The sequence below is a fragment of the Anser cygnoides genome, chromosome 1, assembly GCF_040182565.1.
Source record: "Anser cygnoides isolate HZ-2024a breed goose chromosome 1, Taihu_goose_T2T_genome, whole genome shotgun sequence".
In the NCBI taxonomy this organism is placed as follows: Eukaryota; Metazoa; Chordata; class Aves; order Anseriformes; family Anatidae; genus Anser; species Anser cygnoides.
Window position 1 is genome coordinate 107,234,264 of NC_089873.1, and position 25,256 is coordinate 107,259,519.

General features: G+C 34.2%; 1 protein-coding gene across 1 annotated transcript in view; it reads right to left on the minus strand.

The window, feature by feature from the left end:
* Positions 1–25,256, minus strand: part of TMPRSS15 (transmembrane serine protease 15) — a 57,715-nt gene that overhangs the window by 4,959 nt on the left and 27,500 nt on the right. The window contains exons 14-24 of the mRNA XM_066977596.1: positions 24,258–24,360; positions 23,622–23,772; positions 22,709–22,850; positions 17,349–17,438; positions 15,903–16,028; positions 15,300–15,431; positions 12,843–12,953; positions 10,085–10,217; positions 4,446–4,541; positions 1,105–1,154; positions 487–661 (exon numbers count right to left, since the gene is read on the minus strand). Of these exons, the coding sequence (XP_066833697.1) occupies positions 487–661; positions 1,105–1,154; positions 4,446–4,541; positions 10,085–10,217; positions 12,843–12,953; positions 15,300–15,431; positions 15,903–16,028; positions 17,349–17,438; positions 22,709–22,850; positions 23,622–23,772; positions 24,258–24,360 (1,309 nt within the window). The remainder of the gene's footprint in view (positions 1–486; positions 662–1,104; positions 1,155–4,445; positions 4,542–10,084; positions 10,218–12,842; positions 12,954–15,299; positions 15,432–15,902; positions 16,029–17,348; positions 17,439–22,708; positions 22,851–23,621; positions 23,773–24,257; positions 24,361–25,256) is intronic.

Consider the following 25,256-nt stretch of genomic DNA (forward strand, 5'->3'; position numbering starts at 1 on the left):
ACCAGTAAGTAAAAGAGCCTTTAGCCAAGCTCCATGAGCTTCAAAACACAGTAATTAAACAATGAGCGAGTTTTTAATTTTTTGTATCAGTATCACACGTTATTCATTATCTCATGCCCCTTTAGTGAACCTGCATATAAAACAAGTGTTTCACCGTCATTCTTCAAATCACAAAGAAAAGACATGGCATGGATGTAATATGATCATCTCAGCTAGTTGTCATGATGCCCTGGAGTCAGTGGAGACAAAGATGCACTTGTGAATTTATATTAATTTACTTCAAAACATCTAATAAGCCTCAAAAAAGTGTCATTCCTGAGTGTTTTCAGTACAATCCTTTGAAAGTATGCTTTGCTCTGTGTAGGACTGACTGATGGCTCAGGACTACACTTCAACCCAGCTTTACTGACAGCCACCCACCATTAGGATACTTGCATGTTGGGGGAGTAATAGCATGTGTTAATTTATGAGTGCAATGAACATTACCCATATACACAGTGTGCTGCTGTCACCAGCCATTCCTCGCTGACAAGGGAGGCTCCACAAAGATGCATGGAATTAAAATGAAGTGAGACTACCCAAGGCCAAGCCTCTCTTCTGGCATCACTTCCACCTACAATCCTTGTTCTATTGTTCTGAGTTACCAAGCGTTGTCCACAAGCTAAAATAACAACAACAATAATAATAATAATAGTGATTTATAGATTTGTAGGGTACTATGGTACATTTTATTTGAATAGTTAATATTCTTGGAAAAAATAGGCTTTGTACTACCTGACCTGCTATTCAAAAATGCTATCATCATGAAGGAAGTCATTTTATAGCTGAAATCAAAATGCAACTTTGTAACTTGGAGTTAGATGTGTTATCTTCTGAGACCTTAACATTTTTATATATATATACGTTTTCAGTATAGACCCAACTGCAGTGTGTACTTAACTCTGAAAACAAGTGAAGATTGTAAATTTTTCTGTGTTTATATCATTACAAGTACAGTTTTTATAGTCCATTCCCTAACCTTTCAATTCAAACTATAAACATTATGCTTTATGGACTGAACAATCTGATTTCTGTGTGAAACATTCCCAGGGTGTTTGTACTTACGTTTAATGTTACATTGCAGATGAACCACCCGGTTGTTCAAACAGTGTTCTCTAGAATAAAAGTATAATTAAGTCACAAGTATCTGCACACCAGGTAACACTCTCTCTCTAATATATATAAAAGCACATTAGTTTGATTAGTTTATCAAACTGTTAAACATAGTATTTTGGCTACAGTCCTTCATGCTTAAATCATGTTTTAATTATAAACACAAAATATTCTCTTATATATAACATTAAATGTACATGTTCTTCTTTAATAGACACTTAATTGATGCATGTTATGGAAATAAAAGTAGATTAGCCTTGTGATTTAAGTGAACAAGTCATCTGTTTATGACAGATTCTCAACAAAATTGTAACAGGATATGGCATTTTTTTCTGCCTTTTGAGAAGTTTTCAATAACTAACCACTAGAGATCAGTGTAACCAAAGAATTTTAAGAAGGGGTTAGTTTGGTATCAATGTATCTTCTTTACTAAGATTACAGTGCACTATAAAATATATAGCTGCATATAGAGGTTTAGGAATTGTTTAGCAGAGATATAAAGCCAGAGCCTGAACAGCATGAGACCACAGATCAAAACAACTCAAGCATTTCTGATACCCAGAGATTTTAAGATTATCTTCATAGCTTGTAATGAATCTGAACACTTGGGACAGTGTGTGTGCCAGCAATTTAAATCTGATATACACAGAAATATCTCAGAGAAAAATAAAAAGGACTGCCAAAGGCTAGTTCACAGTATCTCTTTTTAAAAGAGAAAAGGGGAAGGATTCTTTAAACATGATGTGGTATTATATTTCCCTCACTATGTTTACACTAAAATTTGAAATCTGTTGTGAGGGAAGCAATGGGTGACGTGACCCAGCATTTTCACAATGGCGTAGTGGTGCAAGAAGGGCAAGTGAGAAGACGTAACCCTCTGCTCCACCACCTCATTAAATCTGCACCATGGTGAGGGTGAGCGAGTGAGATATGCCTCTAGCCTTGTATTGTATCATATGAACTAGCCAATCTAATATCTACATATCTATATCTATCTATCTATAGATATATGTATCTATATATCGATATAGATATATATATCTATATGTTGATATCTATATATATCATATCTATATAATATATACATATCTACAATCTAATATCCAACATGTAAGATTTGTCCCTATTTTTTTACGTTGAAGAAGGGAGTTGCATATAATGGAGTCACATGTATCTCCCACCATCACTGCTTACCGATTACTTTCATATAAGGTACTTATGGGCTTCTGCTTTTTCATCTTTTTGGAGTAAGCTCACAGTATGAAAACCACTTCCTTGCCTGCGCTTCAGTTTACCAGTCCTCAGCTACCTCTCGGTAAACTCGGGAGAGTCCAAAAGGCAACAGAGGCATTGCATGGGCGCTGCATACCCATCCTATGTGACCCTCTGAGTGCAATCTAAGAAGGAGCATGCAAGGCAGAAATCTGAAATAGATGGGTCATCTGTGATTATGGTCTTCACTTAGGAATGGCAAAAGCAATTATGCCTGTGGTATCTGCTCATGTATCTTCAAGTCATGATTTTGCCCTGTACAAAGCTATTCTGTCAAGAAATACATTACCTAAAGGCATCAGAGAACAGTTATGCTGTCTGCACCACAGCTGAGGATCTGTGCTCTCCTTTACTTCTATGGTAGTTATGCTTGAATGTAGTTACCAAAGGCAATGTGAGCAACACCTTTTATAATCTGATTACGAGCATTTGATTTTTTAATTATCAAAACTATGTAACCTTTCTGTCATTCATTGTATATACAACAAAAGCATGTGAAACTATAATGGTGTCACCCTGTAAAAATGATTTCTATCAGCTTTCCAGGTGAAAAATGGTAGAAGACAGATATCTATTTAAGCAACAGAAATACAAATAAGATGAACAAACTTATTCCATTTCCTCCTGCATTAATCACCTTTTAGAGTTTAGCAGATATTAGCAGAAGATGTCTTTAAATCACTGCCACTGTTTAAGATGTCTATTGGCTATCCTTATTTCGACATGTAGTCAAGAAAAAAAAGGAAAAATAGGTTGCAATGATATCCCATTAGTTAAAAATACTTTTACTATCAATGAGAACGATAAATGTTTAGGCTTAACAGAGTACGACTAGAAGATACAATGCTTTTTTTTTATTATTATTATTTTTTAATTTAGATAAAATACAGCATATCAAATTGAGAATTCCCTCCTGCTTTGTTACTATGTGGTATGTTCATAAAGGAAACTTGAAAGAATATGGACTCTTGCCATCCTCAACATCATTTCAACATTTTAGCAATTATACAGTAATTTTCTGCATCAGTGTTTTTGGTAGGATTCCAGGAAAATGTGTATAATAAGCCCTCATAAGCAGAAACACAGTAATTGAAGTCATTATATGTTTTATTTGATGATAGTAAGCCCTTCTCCTTTAGGAGGTGAACTGTAAATCCCATAATTTCCTGAGAATATAATCTTGTGCAAATGTTACAGTTTCATTTAATCTACAAGAAATACTACCTGTTTGTAGGACCCTTCAGAATCACTTCAAGTGAACTGAAGTTCATTTGGAGTGAGAAAGGTTAAGGGTATAATCAAATGCATTCCAAGGATCATCTCACCTAATGATTCAGTTCTAAATGTTGAGACAAACCCAGAAGACATTTTTGGGTGAGATTAATTTGTCTAAACATCTGTCTGGTGTCCTAAACTTATATCAATAAAGTCAATGGATTACAGAATGTGATTCATTTTATTCCAGCAAAGATAGCTTGATGAATCACAATTTGGAAGTGCATATTTTTCACTACTGATTTTGGAGAGAACCTAGTGTATTCTCTCTTATATAACAATGGGGGAATACCACTCCATTTTAATCCTTTTATTGGTGCTCAAATTAATGTATTATATATTCACAGTTTAGAGATCTCTACGTAAGAAATACTTTGTAAATAGCATTTACAAATAAAATGTGCATGTAAAAAGAAATGTAAAAATAACGGTATTTATCATTTCCAGAGTCAATGTTCAAAGACTTCACGTAAAACTGTACTGAATGCTGGCTAAAAATGCAGCAAGCATCTCTTTCCTTTGAAATTCAAAAATAGACAGGAATGGAAGGGGGAAGAGTGAGTTGACCAGTGTTATATAAAATTCATCAGCAGATAGAGAATAAAACCTAGCTATTTTGATACTCCAGACCTTGTACAGAACCATGTTACCCCTCAGAAAAACTTGAGCTAGAAATTATTGTATAAACGTCAGTCACCATACTTACAGTTATCCTTTGTATGAGGAAGAAACCTCACTCTACCCACCTTTTTGTAAATATGAGGCTTCGGTTAGCTGTTTTGGTGATGTCAACAAATGGGCCATCTCCGGTGAATAGTACAGTTGATGACATATTTGCATCCCTAGAAAAAAAGACACACTTGTGTGTTTTTAGATATTTAACATATTCCACTGGTGGAGGACTGTTTGGGAGATGATTATGGTGGTGGAATAAACTGCAGCTTTATTTTATTTTATTTTATTTTTTTTAATGAAATAATGACTATCTGGAGATTTGTTAGATTTTGAAACTTCCATGGATTAAATACCTGGATACTTGCCTACTTTCATTCTCACACCTTCTTCTAAGATCTCTAATGCTACAATTATATTGAAATAGATAGAAATAGTTATTTTAATGAAAGTAAATAATCAATTTGTGCTTTTTGGTGCCATGCTGAATGGTTTACAATACTGATTCTAAAATATATGGAGCTAAAACTTAGTATGCAAAATTGATGAGTAACAAGCTGAAGCTTGGAATATCACAGTTTTGCTGTTTTGCAGGATGTAATTTCATTGCTATTTTACCTTTGTGCCTAGAGGAGAAATGAAAATATACTTTCTTTCGTGAAGAATCTAGTGGAATTAATGCTACCTTAGAAGTTAAGTTTCACCCCACAGATCTGTTGAAATCAAAATAACAGAATAACCTCTTCTCAAGAAGAGGTTTAGATTGGGTATTAGAAGGAATCTCTTCACAGAGTGGCTGGTCAGGCATTGGAATGGGCTGCCCAGGGAAGCAGTGGAGTCCCTATCCCCGGAGGTATTTAAGAGACATGTGGACATCACACTAAGGGGCATGATAGGACTTGGTAGGTCAGGTTGATTGTTTTATGTGGTGATTTGAATGTCTTTTCCAACCTAAATGATTCTATGATTCTAAGATTTGTGGAATAAATCAAGGGTATTGTGTCTTCCACTGAACAGGTTAGTTCATCTGAATTAGGCTGTACTCCTAGATTCCTTTTTCTGCAACAATGGCATTTTGAACACCAACAATTCTGTGAACTATTGGTGAGATGAAGTGTTTCGATGTTTACAACCCATATCTAGATTTCGTTCATAGCTTATTCTGCACCATATACTTTGTGATACTGCATATGATGGGCTTGGAACATATACTCCCTGGCTCTTGAGGAAACCTGGGTAAACAAGACAGCTGAGGTCAAACTATATAATTGTTTTGGGGGTGACAGCCTGCTTCTATCTGATCTTTTAGCCATAGATATTTCAGGAGTGAAAAGACAACCATTTGTGCAGATTTAATACACAGGGAGCACTTATCAAGGCAGTATGACTTCAAGTGCACTCACTGTCCTGGGAAGTATGCAGTCTACTATTTGCCTGCAAATCTGCTGTGTGGGAAGAGTAAGATTAGGCATAGGAAAAAGGAGGTTTACAATAGCCCTGATGTGCCACTAGGAAAGCTGTATGACATGCTCTACGGAAAAAGTCACTATGAGAAAACCTTTGATAATTACATTTGATTCGTTTTCTTACTTTGACTTCCTGAAGTACACACAGCTGGAGATTCCTAAATCTTATGTGACTGCAAAACCAAGCTGCTACTCTTTTAATTAAGTTATTGGTAAATGATGAGTCTTAAGCATTTCTGTAAGTATAAGAAATCATAGAAATCATGCACTTTTCCTGGAGCTTCTCAGATTAATAAGAACATGATAGTTTAGCAGGTCCAGAAACTCTGGACAGCTCCAGACAGACAGAGTGTCACAGCTCTTTAATTTTCATTGATTCATGGCATCGTTCAGCACATAGATTAGATGCACCCAAGATAAAATGTTCTGATAAGATTACTTTTCCTAGAACTGATTAACATTCAAAATAGAACTAGTTTTCAAATGGAGGGAATGATAATGACATATTGTGATAACTTTTATCTCTAATCATCTAGACTCTTATCATTTCAAAAGGAGAAAAGATTAATATGATAGGCCAGATCCTAAAAGTAAGATGTATCTTGGCTTTTCACTGTGGGTCTTCTGTTAATGAAAATGATCTGTTAGAAATTTTGAAGGCTGTGACAAAAATGGTCTTTAAGAAGCTAATACAGGTGTTAAGTAGCCCTCATTCCATTCAACATGTTCACTAGCCAAAACTCACAGAAGAATACTGGATAAATTTCTTACACACAGATATACACCATTATTTAAGGTTTCAGTCTCTAATTCTGTCTCAGATGTGTTCGGTAACAATAAGCACTATATTGACTGTTAGGAAAGATTCAGATAAAATGGTACATTTCAGAAAAACTATTCAGAATAAGGATAAGAGTGCCATTTGCCCAATAGATACAATTCCTTTTACTACCTAAAAAAATCCACACACTTATCTGAAAAAAAAAATATATATATATATATATTCACACATTTGTGATTCACATTTTGTAATTCATTGTTTAGTTTTCAGGCTGCAAGGATGTTTGCAGTTTGTTTAATTTGTGTTTAAGCCACAGGGCAGTGTTTCTGCTTTGTCCTATGATTTTATGACAAACAGGAGAACAACAACCACTAAAGAATAGTAGCAAATTGCAAACAATGAACACATTCTTTGTCATAAAAAAAAAAATCTTTGTTCATGTGTGAATTCATATGGAGAGCAGCTATTTTCTAAATGCTTGTGTATGCACAATTTCTTTGTAAGAAAATATGCAAATGGTAAATAAAAATAACCTCTCAATGCTTCCTGGATTTGAAAAGATGTTTAAACTAAAGGGTTTAAATGAGGCTAGTGTCTAGCTTGTCTGTGTACTAGTACAAGTTAGTGTACTAGCAGTGTCTGATCCCAAGTGAAACTGTGGACCTAAAAATCAAAAAAAAATCCATCAAGACTCCTCCTATGGCTTTCAGGTCAAAGTGCACATTATTACTTGTTGACAACTGACATGACATTAAGTCTATCACTGAGTTATTAGGACTGCCCTAATTCTGGTCCTCAATGCTGCAAAACAGTCTCAACACATGGAGAAACAGGTTCTTTGCTCCATCTAGTACATTACTCACAGTGGCTCTACAGCAGGCTCTTGCCACACTGGAAGGCCTAGGTCTGACAGTCAAAAACAGGATTTTGTCTGGTATTTCAAGGAGGTAGGCATGCAGCTACTACCTACCATTCATTAGTGGAGTAAATGAAAATATAACTGACCTGGGAATCTCAAAAAAGAAATCATATTCCAGTTAACTCATTTCCTTCTCAAGAATTTTGTGAGTTCAGGAACAAAACAGACTGCAGGGTTGAGAACAAATTCTAAACTCCTGTTGGATTTCTGGTTACAGCAAAACTGCAAGGTTTGACCCCATTCCTGGGTAAAATTCAGTAAAAACTCATTTGGCTCTGGTCCCAAAGAAACAAATGTGTTTGAAACCAGAAGAGTGGTCAAAAGCTCAATGTATTATTTGATGGCTCAAAGAAAAGAGATGCTAACAATACTGAGATTTAACATCATCATCAGATACACATGAAGTGTAGGCTGAGCAAAGGATTAATGTTCAGGTTTCTCAGTTCCATCAATTTGTGCATCTTGCACTCTGGACTCATTCAGAATATAGGTTAGGCAAATAATTTGCAAACATTTTGTAGACGAACACACAGGCATCCCTCCAGATTTGCTTATTTGGCACATATCACAAACATGACAGTCACATACTTGAAAAATGGAAGCAAAAGGATTCTGCTGTGTGATTTATCAGAATCTGTGTGGAACACTGCACCTTCTAGCTCAGCTACATAAACAATCAGGATATGCTGCAGGACTGTCATTGTTTCCTTTTCATAAATTAAAGAAGAAACGACACTAGAAAATGTATAACCAATTAACAGCAAAAGTAAATCATCCCAGATGAACTTTAGCCTCCTTCTCTGATAATGCATGATTCTAAGTAGTTATTTCAGTATAGCAGCATGAGCTATAGACTATCCAAGACCTGTTATTACAACCATCCATTTACTAGCAAATACAGTGCCAGTTATCAACAAATATGCTGCTACAGGGAGATTCAAAGAAGGCAGAAATAGCTTGATGCTTAATGGATTTCTATATACGTATGATAACTTTATCCTATTCTGCAGGATTTGTAACAGAAAATGTACCCAAGATACCAGAATGTGATACAATTTCAGTTTAAAAATACTATATATATTTTAAACAATGGGAATAAACTGAACAATGGAATTAAAAAGAACTAATTAGGAAACTTAATAGGATTTTTTTTTTTAACAAGTGTATTTGACTCTATTATGCAGACAAACTCTGAAATATATTGCCATAGAATGGTATGGAGACAAAAGAATAAGTAATTTTTAAAAGCTAATAGAAAATACCATTGAAGACAAAATTCACTGAAGCCTATCAAATATCAAAATGTAAACTAAACCATTACACCACAAAACAACCAGTGTCCAGAAGTTATGGAGGAAAAGGAGGCAGGAGCAGGTAGGGAGCAAGGAAGAAGGCTACTGGCCATCGTAATGGACAAGGTTATTTGACTAGAAGAACATTTAGTCACATTCTGCATGTCCTTATATGCATGCATAAATTAGATAATTACATATACATATTACAATCAGAATTTGTGCATGCAGGTATTTGATATGTATATAAACGCAGTACCTACGCAAAAGAAATAAAAATAAAACATCACACATTCTCTCATCAGATGATTAAAAATACTTTCAAACAACATTTAGCTGTTTTTCTACATTTTCCTGTGTGGTATCTAAAACTAATTTATGAGACAGGCATTTGCAGGCTTCCTACTTTGGTTAGAGACCATGATAAACTGCAAGCTAAGACTTTCATTTGGTTATTACTTGAGTGACATTCCCTAAAAACCTCAGCACTGTAGGAAAGACATTTATTATTCAATGGATGGCAATGAAGTTTCATATAGTGTAAGTGAGGTCAGAATTCAGGCCATAAATTTTACCATAGTTGCAAAAATATGACACTTCTGCACTCGACCCTCCTCACCCCTTCCCTAGAAATTCAGCTGATCAGTAGTGACTGAAGCCAAATCCATTTTTTCAATCATACGCTTCCTTTCTCCCTCCACCCTCAACCACAGCTCAAGAGAAATACAGTTTCCTAACCCAACAGCTAAGGTCTAATGATAAGTATGAAATGTACTGGGATCCTAATTGCAGGGTACCCAAGTGGTTATCTTGAATTTACTTGAGATGAACATCAATATGATAGTGGAGCAGCCAAGGCTGTTGTTTTCTCCAGATTTAATCTGGAGCTATCCTCATAAAAAGTGAAGACATAAATGATGACATAAAATGATAAAAGACTAACACCTCCACATCAGTCTTACAGTGTTCTCCAATATGTATGCTCATGCCTAATCTACCATATTCAAAGTTCGCAACACTGTAATGAATGCCATCAAAACAGGCGCTGCGACACTTACAAATTTGTTGGCTGACCTCGCACTTCATTTACCATAGAAAAGTAGACTTGTTTGTTTGTTTTGTTTGTTTGTTTTGTCTTTTTTTTTTTTAATGGTATAGACACCAGTAAAATGATGAGGAAAACACAAATACACAGACTCAGAAAAGCTGCAAACAAGGTACAAAGACACTGAATATTCTGAATATTTTCACTCACCCTAATCCTAGCTGGTGGCAAACACTGTCTGAAATTTGCTCATTCCAATCATCTGCACATGCCAGGTGCCATGTCTTCCCAATCCTGACTTGTACCAGCCCTTTGGTGCTTAAAGAACCATTAAGCAATCTCACTGTGGACCAAAATGGATAGAAGCATTTTAGGCAGGTGGTAAAAAAAAGAACAAAATAAAAAAATAACAAAAAAAAACAACCAACAAACAATCAACAACAAAAAAAACCACGAAACACAAACAATCACCCCTCCACACAATGCAATATTATTGTTGCCAGCAAAGAACAAAAGTAGTTAAGGTACATTACAGCAGTAATAAACCCAGTATGTAGAAGATGTTGTATTCCCACAGGAAGGAAATGCTTTTTCCTTCTATATTTTAGTGACAGGATGTTTTCATAGCCTGTGTTTTGCAAGTCTCATGAACAGACAGTAAACAGTACATTTTCCATCTACTCTAACAACTATTTCTTCTTAGCCAGTACTACACAATTTTGAACTACTGTGGTGAAGCTTTAGCTACATGATACTCAGTAACACTGACTAGAAGTAAGGTTAAAACCAGAGCTGACAGAAAAATTGGATTTTCCAGTTATAATCACTATGAGAACTTTCAGTGTTTGCTTTCATTGCAGCTTAAGTTAAAATAATAACAATAATAATAAAAAAGCTCTCTGAAAACCAGTAGTTCTATCAAAGGTTTTCAAAAAAATAAAAATCAGAAAAAAAATTGGAAACTCTTTAAGTATGTGGTAAAAAATCTTATGCTACTGTCATGGTGACTAAGGAAGTTGGAGCAGAAGGTCAACAGAATTCCATCTATAACTCATAGGCTACAGCTGAACTTGAGACAGATAACAGTTATTGCCAGCATGAAGCAGGGAAAGCAATATAATTCATTTGCAATTTACTGGTTGCTGAAATATTGTTTTGGGGAAAATATTAGTTCTCCAAAAAGCCTTTTTGCAACTAAATATTTCCATAAAGATTAATGTTTATCCACTTTATTAAAAATAAATAAATAAATATTCCTCTTTGACATGCAGAGCACATGAATGAAATAAGTGACAGACAGTGGTTAAATTAATGGTAAACATCACTCATACAAAATTTTGGAGCAGTCTTTAAAATCTCAGAATTGCTTGCACTGTGAGATTTCTCCAAATCACTTTTGACACCTTTCCTGTCTTCTACTTGAACTACAATTCCTCTTCCTTTCTCCTTATCAGATCTACATTAATCTCCAAATACACTGCTGCTAAGCAGTAAGAGACTTACTGATCACTCAACAAGTGGTTAATTGTAATGTCATATACTTTAGAATTTTCAAAGAAGGAGATATCCTATATCTTTTCTTTGGAATCCCTGGGAAGTTTCATGAGTTGGAGTATTTGAAAATGGCAGTTTGTCTAGTCTAAAATGGTACATATGATTAGAAATTGAAATTGGTTTCAGGAAAATGAGCAAGTATTTTGGACACTGAAAAGACTCAATATGAGGGTGTCTAATTGAATTTGCATTTTATTTTAAAGGTTAGATTGATTCAGCCAACTTTTGGATTAAATGGGTTTTTGGAAGCAATTCTCCCTATCCCTTAATGTGAGGTAATTGGTTATGAAGAAATAGACAATCTATGGCAAAATAAATCTTTGGGAAAATGTACATAATGTTAATTTAGGTGATGGTTACCTTATTCAGATCTTCTTTAGCAATGGCTAAGAAGAAGCTGAAGTGAATTTTATTTTGTGCATTTTTAAAGGCAGAAAAACAGCTAATTGCATTAATGTGGACACTGACACTGCACTTTCAGACATTATATACATATACATTCATATAAAAGATGTTGAAATCAATGACAACTGTCAGCATATATCCAATGATATATCTGAACCCTAGAAGTCCTTCTTAAAACAAAGGAAGATGATGATATATTGAGCTTTAAAGTATGCTTTTAACTCTCCCATTAGTATTTCATAATACATTGACAGAACAGCACTTTGTCAGACACAGCAATGTGATTTCTGTGCTAGGCCCAATGTAGTTTTAACAACAGTTTTACACTGAAGTTGTTGTTTAGGGAACATTCTTTCCATGTTATGCAAAATGAAACCATATGTTGTACACCTAAATTTTGGAAAGAACCATTTAATCAGATGATTAAGCAATTGCAGCTATCAATTTTCTTGTAGGAACCTGCACATCCACTGAAAGCAACAGATGCCACTTTTTCATTTGTGCCACACCTTCATCCTATGGCAATGCCAGCATGAGGTGGAGTCCAGGCAGGCTGGGGGGTGCTCTGTGCCACAGTTTGGCTTCCCACTATTTGACAGTTTCTCTCAGGAAGACTTCTTAAACTCTATCACACACTACAGCATTTATACTGCTATGAAACTGAAATTAATAACAGGAAAAATACAAAATTTTGGAAATATGATATGGATACAGAACGAGAGCATGTAACGAGTTTTCATTTTATTTTGAGGTCACTGTAAATAGTCATAGTTTTGAGTACAGAGTAACTTCCTACCTTTACTAGAGACTTACACAAGATTACATGCATTGTCTCAGAAATGTGACTTTGCTTTTCTGTCCATAACAAAGTCAGATACTGCTGTGTAAATCTGCATGGCTTGCATGCAGCTGCTGCAGTTTACACTAGCTAAGGTTCTGTGTCTGTTTGCCTATGAAATTCATACCAAATACTCATGCATTCCTTCTCTATGTATGAAATAAAACTTACTGCACTTCGCTTCGTCAGAGCCATCTTCACACTGAGGTAGGTTATCACAAAGGTTATGCAATGGTATACACTCTCCACTACGACACTGATATTCCTCGAGTGTACAAGCTCCTGAAGGAGAACAAGAAATGAAAATGAAACCACAATTATTGGAAAGGTAAAACTGTAAACATCAGTTTGGTAGAGATCATCCAGTTTACCTGACAATAAAATTGGGTGGATAGTATATACAGGATTTTTTCCTAATGCCTTCCACTTATGATTTCCCTTTACTTTCCCTTTTCTTTCCTTCTTTTTTTTTTTTCTTTTCAAAATAATGATGATTTTCAGATAAATAAAAGCTAATTAAGTATAAAATCAGTGTTATTACACCTTACAGTTTCTGCTAAAGTTAGCATTGCTCGGTTACTAGTGTTCTTCTGCTACACAAATGAATCTTTGAGGTGGATAAGAAAAATCAAATCCTGATTAAATCCTGTTGAAAGCGACTAATAATGTCAAATTTTGTATGTTCAACACTTTCACAGAAGTTTAGTGGCTTTAAAGTGTGTCAAGTCAAATGTGCAAGTAAAGAGGCATTGACAGCCAAGAGTCTCCTTTCAAAACCTAGCTGGGAGGAAAGGGGAGACAAATGTAATAGAAATGAATGAGGAAAGCATTCACAAAAATAGGATTAATCCACTTCAGTATCAGTTATATAAAAAATGTAGATCACATATAGAATAAATATAAAGGTGTAATCCTTGCTGTGTGGGGACCGGTGTATTTAATCTCACCATTTGTTATATCTTAAATCTTATTTAAGGCAAGACAATTGCTCTCCTCCTAAATTTTTAATATCCATATAAAAAGATTAATTTATCAGCCAGTATGGCCTGTTATCTAACATGGACATAAAAGAGTATGATTTCTGTAATTCCTGAACCAGATTTTCACACATTCACTGGCCACAACTGATGCCAGATTTTCCACAGAACTTAGTTCCTACTTACACAGCTAGATGAAGATAAGATTTTCAAATATGCTTTTCTTATTATATTGCATACCATCAAAAATTATTTATTGTAAAATTATTCTTCATTATGAAAATCTTAGTATTTTATGGAAAAATAAAATGTGAACAAAAATCTTTACTCACAAAATTCGCTTATTTACTTACAATATGGTCTTAGTCTGTGTCCTTTGTCTGCAAAGATCGTGAATAAGCTTAACTCTTCTGCAACTGACAACCTTTTAATATATTTAACCAGACCTGGCAATGGCCACTTTGAGAACTCTGCCTTTATAAGCATAATAATTTATTTTACAACAAAACATGGGCAAAGCTTCATCTTTACTGAACCAGTTAAAAAATAGTCATAGTGTTGTTGAGCTGAACAAATGTGATAGATAAGAAAAAGAAGCAGTAAAATGGTCATGTGCCCATATAAACCTGCCTGTCAGTCTTGCACAAGGTGAGTTGATTTACCAACAGTAAATCAATGGTTATGATTTGTCAGAGATAAAAAAAATATACATATATCACTATTACTGTTAATCTATATAAAAAAGCTGACTTTATGATATTAAAAGAAAGCAAAAGAGTGTAGATTCTTGTTGACTTTCTGTTCTTGCAAGTGAATGAGACTGCACACATCTCTGAACACATACTGCTTCTCCATCCTCTCTTTTCTGTTGTCAGACTTCCACAAAGTAATACAAAGCCTTTAATTATTTTCAGTAAGGGTTGACCTAGAGTTAGTGTAAGGATTTGTCCTGTTAAGCACATTGCTATTCCATACACATATATTCCACATTTGGCTCCAGTTTGCATGTTTTTGTAGAGATGATTGCTGTATTATGCAGGTAACAATTCCAACTGCAGTTCCCAGCACAAACATGACTCTTTCAGCAGGAAACTGGCTGGGATCAGATACACTGCTGTCTAAACACGTAAAAGTAACTCTTCCTAAATCCTTCATACATTAAGGATCAAATTTTTAAAGCTGCAAGAAAGACCATATTTCAAACTCCAATCTGAGTTACCATATGCACTTTGTTCTTCTAGTGTGATTGGTAACAAGTATTTTACAAATGCATTTAAGCACACATTAATGACACCACCAAATGAGTGAAAAAATGATGTTCTTTTTCGAGAGTTTGTATAAATAATAGTTCATATTTGCCCTCTTAGCATTTAGATGGTTCACTGGTCAAAATACTGAGCCACTTTTTCCCATACTATTGAACTGAGTTGCAGACGGTACCGACATCAGCCAGCTGGGTGCTTTGTAAAGTAACAAAAATGTCACATTTCCTGCTAGAAAACATAAAGTGCAAATGAGTAACTGTTAGTCTTTTTAACTTTTTGATATTTCTGTTGATTAAGCATCAAGAGCCACCTCCTACTCTCCGCTTTTTCTCAAATGTATTTGAGCTTTGGTATAACCTCTTAAAGACATGAGATTGTACACTGACCTAGATGATAGCCAGTAGTGAAGTTTGCAAGAAATCCCTTCTTTGTTACAATCGTGTCCGTAAAAAGGATTACTGTCATCTGGTTTGTTGCAGAGAAGACATCTGGCAATGGGCCTTGTCCTGTATAGACAGCTACTCTCCAGGAGAACATGAATACATTTAGGTTATTTTGATCTTATTTATTTCAAAATGTTTTAGGATTCAATGCAAATATTGCTACCACATGAATACAGTTATTTCTTAAAGACTTACTGCTATCAGAATGAGATGCCCAAAGCTCAACCCCAAATTTGATATATCAGTATAGAAAATAAAGTTTGACCAACACATGAGTATTGTTCTGTTTCTGCACGTACATGAGCAGTCTTATTTATTGAGAAGTTAATTTCTTTTGGATTTTATGGAAAGCTGAGTGTGTGCAAACATTTGGGAAACATGATGTCACATACTGTATGTTTCCTTGAGTTTTCCTGCTAATTTATAAGATGTATAAATCTGAAGAAATGTAAAAGAAAGAGAGAATTGATTTCCTTTACATCAGATCAATCAGTTTGCTCCAGTAGCCTAATTGCATTCATTTTACTACCCAGCAGTTTTACTTGCCCAAAAGTGAAGAATTTGGTCCTCTGCCATCTCTGACTTCAACTATATCATAAATATATTCCACATCAAAAACCTGAAAATGAAGTTGAATATTCTTCCCTATTTCAGCATTTAAGTACCATACACCTAGAAAACAATAACACACAAACACAAAAACCAACTTAATGGTTGTCACATTTTCTGTATCATTTTCACATTGAAGAAAAAAAAAAATCTCTGTTAAAATATTCAGAATTATCCATGAGACACAGAAGTCTAAATTTCAACTTTCGAAGTGACTTAAGCTGTCCAGATCTAAAATCCCATTTACTCCGATTTTCTAAAATGCTTTTGAAAATTGGATTTATTCTTCTAAGACATAGACAATTGTGTTTATTATCATTCATGGCGTCTGCTTGTTTCCCTGACATAAGAAAGGTAATTCTTTTGTAACTATGAAAACATGACAGTCTTGTCACTTAAGCCTTATGCTATTGGATAGTAAAATAATTTCTATAACCATTCACAGAAACCTGTTAGATCTCTTTTTACAGAAGAAGAAGCATTTGCTTCTGTTTAAACCACCTTTATTATATTTATTCTAAGTGACTGTGGATACTATAGAAATCTTGCAAAGAAAGTTAAAAATAACAAACAACACAAAACACTTTTTCCCTCTTCATAGAATGAAAAATATTTTCTCACTAGTAACAATCGTGTCTGGGAACTTGTGAAATTAATACCTGGAAATAAGAACCATATCTCAAGTGGGACAAAAATGCAAAATAACTTTTGCAATTAACATCCCAGCACAATTCTCCTGTTAAAGGTAAAGTAATAAATAATTGAAATTTAATTAAGAAGCAACAGAAAAATTATCTTCCTTGCTTAATCCATCAACAGCACACAGCATATACCACCTTGAAACATCGTAAATCTCATTTTCGTTTCACCTTTGCCAGCTGTAGCTTCATCTAAATCAAGTAACATTAGTAGATTAATGCTGTCTTTTCACTAGTACGTTAAGAAATATTCAATAAAGATAATCCCTTGCAAAATACATACATATATAATTTCAACTTTAAAAGGTGAACTATTTATCAAAGAGGTCATGACCAAGCTACTAACCTGACAAATATGTTGAGGTGAAATGCTAAAATGTGGACTTTCAACACCTTCTCCCGTGTATTGATAAGAAAATATCTGACATAAAAGGCATAATGTATCTGGCCTGTATGAAATCATTCCAAGGGATTATGCTTATCAACATCACTTTTTAATCACCTGGCATAAGAATCCCTAGCTTCTGCTAAGTGTCATATAGACAGACTTCAATTAAAAGAGCCCAAAGTATTTAGCTTGGATCTTTTTTTTCTTTTTTATTTTTTTCCTGACAACATTTGAAAGCACATTTAAAACCTTTATCCAACTAAACTTTTCCTGAAGACTTAGAAAAGAATGACTTACATGATGCTTGATTAGGATAATAGTTTGGAAAGTTTTCAGAGCTGAACGTACTGTTTGGCTCCCAGAGTTCAACTGGTCCTCCACAGTCATCTGAAAAAGAAAATATTTCCAAACATATTTCATCTATTACTTTATTTTTGCAATCATCTGTCTACAAAGACAATTTGGAAAAAATAATTTTATGAAGAAGATATTCAATTTAACTTTACCACTGTAAGGGGCCAGCTATGGTCCTATTGTTATAAAGCTTGAACAATGAATTGTGCTAAGCCACCACTCCATTTCCTTTGGGGAAGCAAGGTGTGGAAGAGCTTTACTGTCCTTATCAGCTGCTGTGGCAGACTTGCTGACCCATACAATTCATGCCATCGGTCAGCTGTAGGTCAGACAATGCTAATTGTGAATTGCTAGTGCCGAGGTGCACAACTGCATTGATGATGGTGTTATGAGCAGTCTTCCCCACATAGGCAAGAAAGGATATAATTTGTTTTCATTTGGTAATTACTGGTCTGCAAGCTGCACACATGACAGAAAATGTGAATAAAATTGTATAATTTAGTAGTGTATTAACATAAAAACTAGAAAACATCTATATAAGACAGGAAGCCTCCCCATCCCCTAAATATAAGCATTCATTCATTTGGCATGCCTTGCTTATTATCTAATTGATTTTCTTGAAACACTGGCAGAGATACTAAAGCCCATTTTGTCATCTAGGAAATAAACTTTGGAGCAAGACCATATGGATCTATAATGGAAACCATTAGAATTTACCTGAAAGTTTCTTGGTAGCAAAATTTTTAGTTGAAAAACATTCAAAAAATTCTAAAAAATTTCTCAGGTGGAGTTGTCACCATTTTGCAGTTCATCTTGGCTAAGAAATAAAGAGCAGTTTCTTTTCTCATTCCATAAACTTATAAAATGTATTAAAAATTAATTATTGTTATTACTGCAACAATTATTGTTTAACTCATCAATTAAATATGAGACTTTCAAATTAAGCTTTTATGCAAGGAGGTTGGAAACCCATATATTTCAAAACAAATATGTCTACTAGCATATCTACTATTCTTCCCGTTGGGGGAAAGGTGATATTGTTGGTGTGAAAAATCTTTGAACTTCTGTAAGGATAAATGGAATAAAAATTTCCAGTGCAATTTCAGAATATAAATTCATGGAGATGAACTGCAGATTTTGAAAGGAGGGAACTTAGAAAAACACTAAAGAGGTCCGCTCAGATACTCAGACTTTTCCAAACATACTCTAATGCAGCATGTGAAGGCATCAGAACTGTGTGCGAATACATCTATAAAGAAGTGATGTCATATATTGTTAATGAGCCAGGCAACACTAACTAGCACACCTAGTTTTTATATACTAAATGGGAGAATTGTGAAAGAGTCAATGCTTTTAAAAATTTAAGACTTTCATTTTTTAAATTTCCAGTTTAAGTGTATATTGAACAGCCAGGTGACATCTTCAATGCTTGGCCTGAAAAGATATCTTAATAGTTATCTAGATATATGACAACAACAAAATTGGCACTTACAATATCTGTGTTGGTAACTGTGTTGATACCTTTTACTCTAATGACAGCAAATCAATGTACAAAAGCTTGTATATATTCTGAAACAGAACATCAAAAGACTGACTACAGCGAGATTCCTAATTTTCTTATTATGTAATGTTTTTAGAAAAATGGGTCTCAACCACTCCACTAACATACTGTACATGATATGTGAGTATTTTAAGAACTTATACTGTCATTTCGATTTCATCAGGAGTTAAAAAGCTTTTAGTTAAATCTTTTTAAATAGTAAAAGTAGCCATTTGTTCTTTCCCTGAAACAACAGCTCCAGTAAAAAAGGTCTTTATCCTAAACATGTATTTGCACTCATATATATAAACATAACATTTATATAAAAGCAAGTAGTTTAGATATGCAAAGCACACACACACACACAATTAAATATGCTCTATATACTCAATATTCTCTTTATATATATAGTACAGAAAGGTGGTTTACATCCAGAATATATCAGCTTCATATCCCAAAATTTTACTGCATGTTAAGAAATGCTATTTATGTTATTTCAGCTGTACCATTGGAAAGAAATCTGTTTTACCACTTCAGTTGCTCTCAGTTACTTGTTTCAGAAACAAACACTGCTCTTCTAACATCTCCAGGAAAGAGAAGTAAAGGTAGAAGAATTCTACCATTTATTTTTCTTGTTTTATTCCTTTAATTAAACATGATTTTGTCAACATAGTATTTGGTTAAACATTACCCCCCTATTGGTTTACATTTTGTATTTTGGTATGTCTGTCAGAATTGCATACTGTGAGTCTCTAGTAAAAAGCCTTCATAATATACAAGTCTTACTGAGGTTGTCCATTGAATTCCACTGGAAAGAAGTTCCACTAAATACAAAAAAAGATTTGAACTTTCTCATTACAGCCTTTTATTATTTTATTTTGTTTTGTTTTGTTTTATTTTGTTTTGTTTCATTTTGTTTTATTTTGTTTTATTTTATTTATTTTATTTATTTATTTATTTTTTTTTAAATCAAACCTGTTAAGATAGATTGAACACTCTGAAAGGCAAAGGAACTGTTAAAAATCACACTCTCACTAAAAATTGTATTACGTTTCATCTATATGGGTTACAGTGACAACTAATTTCTGTAAGTACCATTGACAACAAATAAAAGTTACATTGGTTTTGTTATGGAATATTAATGCCCATAGAAACAAACACAGAACTATTGCAAACCTGGACAAAGAATTCTTAGCCAGATTCATCTTATGACATGAGCAGAGCAAAACCAACTTTCTTAATGGCTGAACTTCAGCAACTTATGATGAAATCTGATCTGGTGTTGGCTACATGTAAAACATCAGTAATGATCTGTTCTTTGTCTTGCATGGAAAAGCAATGAAAGCAATTGATTTTGCTCATGGAAAAATGCTTTTAAAATTTCTTGTAATCTTTAAAGATAAATTTATATGGAGTTATTCTGGATTGTATTCCAGATGCTCATTAGAGAACCAAAAAAACCAATCAGCACCAATAACCTCCATCGTTTCATCAAGGATAATAAAGGATTTTCTCAACACTGTAGAAAACGATATATGACCTTTACAGAAAAAAAATAAAAAATACTCTGGCTTTGACCAAAACCTTACTTTATATTAACATACACATCTAAAGTGTGGAATCTGCGCTGCAATTTCCACACTGTGATTTGTGTTAAAAGACAAGTTATGAATGAATAAGAAGATTAAAGCAATCCTTGCTTTAGATGAAAGTGTAAGCTGACAGTCTTGTGCAAATGACAAAAGCAAATCCAGCTCCCCCACCCCATACCCTGACAAAAAAAATCAGACTTTTCAATGAGTTTCTGTGGCACTGTGAATGATGCAAATGCCTCTCACTGAAGCTCTAGGTTTAGCAAAGGAAATGAGTTCAATGCAAATTCTTTCATCTCTCGTTTATAGATGTGACATTTGTAGTAAAACTGTCACTGTTAGTAAACTTGCACCATATCCATCAAAGTAATATCAGGCTTCTTTGAAGATGATTGATAATATTCACATTTTTCAGCAGGTTGCAAACGGCATATATGTATCATGCCTCAATGAGGTAAGAGTGCAACCAAGTCAGTTTTTACACAGGAACTGCTTAGACTGTACTTTTGTATCATATTGAAAGATAACACAGATCCTCCCTAATGCATTTTATACAGATTTATACACCACATGACCACTTCATTTTTTGAATAGTTAAATTTTGTCACTATACTTTGGGTCGAGATCTACAGTTTGAACGCTGTTTTATTTAGTGTTTCAACAGCAGCACTCAGCTACTACTTACTACAGAGACTTTCTACCAATGATCATTTGCCTGAAGTTAACTTCCAAGATGTGTTTACTGAGATCGCGTGAGAAAGGACTGGAGGTGGCAGCTCATCTCCTCACACACCAGAACTTCTAAATCCGTCTTTTTTGTTTTCCTATTCAGTTTTTTTTCAGAGCAAATATTGCTCTATTTTTCCTTTTGAATATAATCAGATATAGTACGAATAACAATATGGCCAAATGCATATTGAAAAGAACTCATTCATTTTGAGCCTTCTTCCAGATAATACATCCATTTTGGGTATCTGGCATTCATACAGACCTTGCTCTGACACCATTCTGACACCATTATTGTTTCATTCCCCTAAATATGAGATTTTTCGTTGTGTAGGTATTCTCAGAGCTGGGTGAACATATATCTATTGAGACTTCTGATGATATTATTATGTGATTTTGCTAACTCTTATCCCACTCCTGTATTGTTTATAATTTTAAATATAGAGGTTATAATCTTCCTCCTCTTTTTAACTCCCTCCTCTTTACTGGATTCCTGGAGGCTTTACTAATTACAGACTTTAGAAACAGATTCTGAATTCTTTACTTATGTACTGGGTCTAGATGGGAAAGTTAATTCCCCCACAGCAACCCATATAGTGCTATGCTCTGCACTTGTAGATGGAACAGCACTGGTATCACAAAATCGTTTTTATCTATTTATGAGCAGGGCTGGCACAGCCTCCAGACTCCCTCCAACCCTCCCCAAAGCCAGTAGATTGGGGTGGGCAAGTGGTGGGGAGGGGACATCACTAGGGCAGCTGGCCTAAACTGACCAAAGGGGTATTCCACAGCATGTGATGTCACACACAGCAATAAAATGTGTGAAAGGGGAAAGAGAAGAGTGGGCTCTCATTACGAAAATGTTTGACCTCTCAAAAAACTGCTACAAGTATTTAGGACCAGTTTCAAAATTTGTAGCTGAACATTGCTTGCTGGTGGGAAACAGAGAATAATTATTTTCTCTCTTCGCTTCTGTGTGTCCTTTGCCTTTTTTTTTTTTCTTTTAGTTTAATTAAACCATCCTTAGCTCAACCCATGAGACTTTTTTTTTTTTCCTTTCTTTCACTGTATTTTCTTGCTTTTTTTTTTTTTTTGAGGTGTGGAAGTGTGAGAGCAGTGTGATAGAATTTAGCTGCCCATCAATGTTAATCCACCACAACTTCTCTTTCACTCTTCAAGCAATGTTAAACCACCACAACTTCTCTTTCACTCTTCAAGTTTTGGAAGACAATGTAAAGAGAGCTTAAGATGTGAAACTACCAGTACTTTTGCTATGGATGGAGCCATGGGCAGGGAATATGATCCCTAACATATCATCCTGAAGTTAATTTTATATTGCAGAGGAGGTAATTTTATAAAGCTGAAGGGATTTTGTTACAAATCTTGAATCACTCAAACACAAATACAATAATAGGAAATGACAATCAACAGTAGCGTTTACTTACTGGGACCTGAAGGGGTAGTAATAACAACTGGAAATGCAGTTGGTTCTACATAATTACTTTCGTTACATTTTCCCTTTGTCAGGCCAATATCATCCAAGGCAATATCACTTGGACCATTCTTTTTAAAGGCATCAAAGATAACCTGAAATTCATTTAAAAAAACAGAACGTTATAACTTAATGAAATATCTTTCAGCCTCCTATACCGAACCATTTAGTCTTCTTTCTCAAATGTTCTTATTTCCACTGTAATCTACACTGGTGCTATACTCAGAGGAGAGGGTCAGGGATGAGACAGGACTTCCTGTAACACAAAAGCTATGCAAATTGAACACATCATTCTTAGGAATGCAGGAATTTCATATAAATGATGAACATAATTTAAAATTATTCAAGAATTTTACTTATTTTTATATGAATACATGTAATTTTTAACACACAACATTCTGTATCACTTATCTGTCCAGCTCTTCTGATCTAATGGCATGTCTCCACGTACAACTGCAATTTGTCATCTGATGGCTTGTTACTGCATTTTATTACACACATATTTAAGGCAATCCTGCTACCAAGGAATTTGTGCTGGCAAAAAACATCTTGATGTCTTTCAATTATTAGGTATAAGTATATAGTATGTGTAAGTAAACTATTACAATTAAGTATAATTCTCTTCTTGAGATCTTATAACACACATTTCCTGGAAATGTGATGCACCCTGGTCAGAGATGTAGTCACTTTCTCAGATGGTAAATGCACCTTTCTGGCAGTGCTTTTGCATCAATGAAAACTAGTATAGAAAGACTAGCCAACCAAAATACCTATAAAAATAAATTTAAAGCTGTGGATCATTAGAAGAAAACTTTGATATCAATTAAACTAAAACAATTATATGAAAGACTAATAGCTTAACAAACCTTAAAATCAGATGTTTCATTTAAAGTTACTTGTCCATAATTCCAGTTGTTTCCATAGTTTCCTTCTTTCTCAAAAATTATCTTTTCCACACCTTGTTCATCACTTATGCTAACACTTAAACGGTAAACATTAGGACTGTACATGTAATACCTAGAGGGGTAAGAACAATGTTTTCTATTATTATATTGAAGTGAAATTTCATGAAAAAATATCAAGCTTTTTATTTTTTTAACAGCTTTATGAAATTGGAACTAAACTTTAGTGAGCATGAAAACAAAATGAAACATTTTGTACAATTAAAACTGGAAGTTTTACTTGATCTTTTGCTGTATCTTCTGTGTAGGCCTAGTTAAGCTTCACAACAAAAACATTTCAGGGATTCTTAGTATTTCTGTATAGAAATACATGCTGGTTGCAGAGTGTAAATGGGAACTAAAGCTAATTGCAAGACAAACCTATAATGGAGTAAAAATTTCTAGAGTCAAGATTGGTCATGGAAATCTAAACAGACGTAGGCTTGTATGGTTAGCACACTGACTTGCATTAATATATATGAAAGAAAAATATTTTGTTTTATTCTTAAACAAAGTATGTGTTTAGGAATGATTTAATCTGCAGAGGTTACAAAACAATACCAAAAGCTTAGACAAGATGGATCTGAAGAGACCAAAGGCAAACTCTGAATCCGGACTCTCTCTTCTCTGAATCCAAGTCCTATGGGTGTTGAAATATAAAATCCTGCAAAATAATGAGCACATTTTAGTCAGTAGAAATATTATTTTTATTTTTTGTTTTTCCTTTTTTGATGAGGGCAAGTTTTTGTATTTAAAAATGGTATCAGTAATATCAAGCACAGATTTAATGACTTGGAGGATTCCTGACAAAATAGAAGTGAACAATGACCCTGAGTTATATTCATCAGTCAAGAACATTAAAGTGAGCTTCTAAGCTTGTCAGATGGTCCTCAGAGCTAGACATGAAATCAGAAACTAGCCCTTCTGAAGTCAGTGGGAGATTCACCTTTTCTTCAGTAATGTCAGGAATTTACCTGAGTGATTTCTGCTTAGTTTATAAAAAATGTCCCCCTGTTTGACATTGCTTGTAGATTTGCAATAGAATTTTGTGACATGCTATAATTTTTATCCACATAATAATGGGAAATATGGGGGGTGTGTTGGGGAGAGAGAGTGACTACATTAATATTTTATAACACGGGAAGCAGCATAAACAAGAAAGGACATTATTTGTTTATTGTTTAATCCTTTTCTGAATTAATTCTTTCCTGCTGAGAATTTGAACTTCTTGCTGCCAAAAGTAAATATAATGTGAGGACAGGCTACAGACACATTATGGTTTGTCACAAGAAAAGCAAAATTTAGCGTAGTTAAAAGTCCTAAAAGAAAATTCTTGCTTTATTGAAATCTTGTCTGTAATCTTAGATTTTATTATATCTATCTATGAACCTATATTCCTAATATCTACATATGCAATATTATACACATAGAATTTATATTAAATATACTTAGGTAATGTACACTATATTATATTCTGTTATTTACACTTCTAGATGAGCTAGCTTTTTCACACAGAAAGTTCAAGTACATGAAAAAAAAAGTCTGAAATATGAATAATTT